Raw genomic sequence first — 1,369 nt, 5'->3', positions numbered from 1 at the left:
TCTCGACGGCTCGCCTCCTCTTACGACAAAAAATAATTCAAGATGGCCAACGATGAGATGCAGAGCTTTCCCCTGCAGATTCCTATCCGTCTCCGGGTCCTCCCAGCTTCACAGGAAGCATTGCCTGACCGTTTAATACACCTTTAAGATTCACGAGGCAAACACCCTACCGTCCTGCAGCTGCTCCTTGTGCTATCCCCGAGCCACCCACTCTGCCCCTGCAGCTGCAGAACAACCATATTGCTTATGCCCAACTGGTAGCCGCCAACTGATCCTGGAGTGTTCGTCTCGGGAGCCACAAAGAGTGATCGATCGCCAAACTGTTCCTGAGTCCCAACCAACCAATCAGCAGCTGCTCTTCAAGCGACCGGCGCAGCGCCCTTCAGCCAACGGCACAGAGCAGTACTGTGGAGCAACCACACCTTTTCATATCTTGCGTCACAATATCTGCTTTTGCTTGTGGCAACAAACGACCTCCCAGAAACTCCGGGCAAATCCCACAGTCGCTCGACGGGCTATGCGTTGCGCACAAGAAGATAGTCTTGAGAATTGTGAGGCTTCGTCAGTAGACAGCACAGCGCTTCTTCTCCCGTCCTTTCCGATGTTCATGGTGCGTAAACAAATGATGCAGAATGCACAATCAACCCATTTGGGGTAGCCCCCTGAGCCCCAGGCTTTGCGTTGCACAGTTGCCTTGGTCGCGGCTGCTAGTCAGCTCTCTGAAACCCTGTGGTTCCTCGCTGCATACGATAAGGCAGTCACAACACACCACAGAGGCTTTGGTTTTGGGGCGCATGAGCGCCTGCCGTCTTCCTATTTTTTTCGCTTTACGTGCTATGCTTTGCAATTATCCGTATGTGTCTCTTCTGCCAGACACATACCAAACATTGCAAAGCATCCGCTCTAGAGCCTACCATACGCAAAAGGGGGCATCAATAGACTGCCCCGTTTGGCGTTCGCTAGCAATCAACGAACATACACTCACCGACAAGTTGGATCGTGAGACAACCCGTTATATTGCTGCCAGCTTCCGTCTTCAACTCCACGCTTCTCTCTATTAAGCGTCGACCTGCAAGGCCGTCAGCAAAGAAAGCCAATCGAGACAACCTATGACCGAAGCATGGGAGATGTGTCTCAACGGAATATGCTAGCAGGCGAAAATTACGATTGCAGGAACACATAATTCCTGAAGAAAAGGATGCCTGTTTGGAGAGCATAGGAAGTGATGAAGCGGCATGTTGGCCTTACTGTCTCCATTCTCGAAAAGCGCAGTCGCATCCACACAGAAGTTTTCCATAAATATCGCGGCGGCTTGCAAAATCTGCGGCGCACATTGAGCTCGCAAAGAGAAGAAGCGTAGTGTGAATGT

At 51.4% G+C, this 1,369-nt stretch overlaps 1 protein-coding gene across 1 annotated transcript in view; it reads right to left on the bottom strand.

Moving 5' to 3' along the window:
- Positions 1-834: 834 nt before the first annotated feature.
- Positions 835-1,369, bottom strand: part of EMH_0013520 (uncharacterized protein) — a gene marked incomplete at both ends in the record, with an annotated part of 3,383 nt that continues 2,848 nt past the window's right edge. The window contains 3 exons of the mRNA XM_013499845.1: positions 835-866; positions 986-1,069; positions 1,249-1,321. Coding sequence (XP_013355299.1) covers positions 835-866; positions 986-1,069; positions 1,249-1,321 — 189 coding nt within the window. The remainder of the gene's footprint in view (positions 867-985; positions 1,070-1,248; positions 1,322-1,369) is intronic.

Source organism: Eimeria mitis, genomic scaffold, assembly GCF_000499745.2.
Source record: "Eimeria mitis Houghton genomic scaffold, Emh_scaff474, whole genome shotgun sequence".
NCBI lineage: Eukaryota > Apicomplexa > Conoidasida > Eucoccidiorida > Eimeriidae > Eimeria > Eimeria mitis.
This window is presented reverse-complemented; position numbering and strand designations above follow the sequence as displayed.